Source organism: Loa loa (assembly GCF_000183805.2).
Source record: "Loa loa unplaced genomic scaffold supercont3.699, whole genome shotgun sequence".
NCBI lineage: Eukaryota > Metazoa > Nematoda > Chromadorea > Rhabditida > Onchocercidae > Loa > Loa loa.
Genome location: NW_018108879.1, coordinates 16,564 through 18,144, shown reverse-complemented (window position 1 = coordinate 18,144; position 1,581 = coordinate 16,564). Strand labels below are relative to the sequence as shown.

Sequence of the window (1,581 nt, the reverse complement as noted above, 5' to 3'; positions counted from 1 at the left end):
TCTAATTGATAAATTAATTTTTTTTAAATATTCTTTCTTTATTCTTTCTTTCTTTTTTTTTTTTTTTTTTTAATTCTCAAATGTTATTCAGTGACCTTTTTCTGATGTTGAATAATTTTCTTTTTTAATTTTAATTTTAATAAAAATTTATTTAGCAAATAAAAGTTGTTCTGGTGATTATGCATTTACATATTTATCGGATCGTTACATGGATGTTCGCGAAATTCGTGAAGTAATACGAACTAAAACACTTGAGGATTGCTTAAGTGCATGCTTGGATGCAACAAGTTATGCATGTCGTAGTGTATCTTATAATCGTACTGATGGTGATTGCTTCTTATCACAGCATAATCAACTTAGTAAACCAGCATTGATCAAAATTAACAACAATCCCAATTATCGGATTGATTATTATGAAAATAGTTGCACGAACAGTTAGTTCATTTAATTCATTTATTAAAATGAATAAATTATAAATGATTGAAATTTGGAAAAAAAAGAAAAAATTCACTAACTTTTTACTTAACATTTAATCTTTCTTTTTTTTTTAATTAAAAGTACAATTAATTATTATTATTTTTTTGCCATGTAATACTAACAAACTATTTCATATCATTGAAAATACATTCTCACTTTTTTTTTCTCACAATATTTAATTTTAAACTATTATTGAAATAGGAAAATAAGAAGTCATAGTTTAGTTGCAGATTCATTCACATTTGATTACGAGTGCAAAGATGATGGAATACAAGTGAAGGTCATTTCCAAGTATCCATACACAGGTGCCATGTATGGCCTTTATGACTTTTTCACATGTCGCATTGAACCAAAAGAAGATACAAAATTTGAATATTTCTTCCCATCACCAACCATTTCCAAAAATTGCAGTGATAGCATACGTTATAAGGTAAATTAAATTTTTTTTCCTATAATTTACAAAACTTCAAGTAGCAGTCAAAATAAAATTTGTTTAATTAAGTAAACAAAAAAAAGAAAAGTTTGATAAAAAAAATGATTATTATCATTTGATGTTGTAAGATTTGAATAGAAATATAAATGATAATAAGTGAAATTTGATAAGTGATATCGATATCTGTATCTGTAATATTCAATTATTTGAAATTATTCGTAAAATTTGTCATTAAAAGTTCTCAAACAAAAAATTTACTTTAACATAATTATAGGGAAGAGATATGGTATTGGAAATAGTTATATCAACAGATGGTGTTGAACCATTATATTTTATAACACCTGATGATCTTACCTATCAAGCTCGTTGTCCATTAAATGATGCTAAACGTTTAGGCCAAAATATGGATCATCTTTCTAACCTTAAAAGGTTATCATTATTTTAAAAATTATCATCTGATAACAATTAATCGAATAAATATATTTGCTTGTCATATTTTTGCACTAATTAAAAAAAGAAAAAAAAAAAAAAAAAGGAATTGCTTTATGAAATAGCACTATTATAAATTAAAAATATTGTACACTTTTTAAAATTATACTTTTTTTTCTTTCATTATATCGCATGCATTTCACTTTAATTAAATTATATAAATGAATGAATTAAATTTATTA

At 23.7% G+C, this 1,581-nt stretch overlaps 1 protein-coding gene across 1 annotated transcript; it reads left to right on the top strand.

Moving 5' to 3' along the window:
* Window positions 1–208: 208 nt before the first annotated feature.
* LOAG_15439 (hypothetical protein) lies at window positions 209–1,355 on the top strand (the record flags this gene model as incomplete). The annotated part of the gene is made up of 3 exons (XM_003150930.1): window positions 209–434; window positions 702–907; window positions 1,185–1,355. The coding sequence occupies 3 exons, from the start codon at window positions 209–211 to the stop codon at window positions 1,353–1,355; spliced, it is 603 nt and encodes a 200-aa protein (XP_003150978.1).
* Window positions 1,356–1,581: the final 226 nt, after the last annotated feature.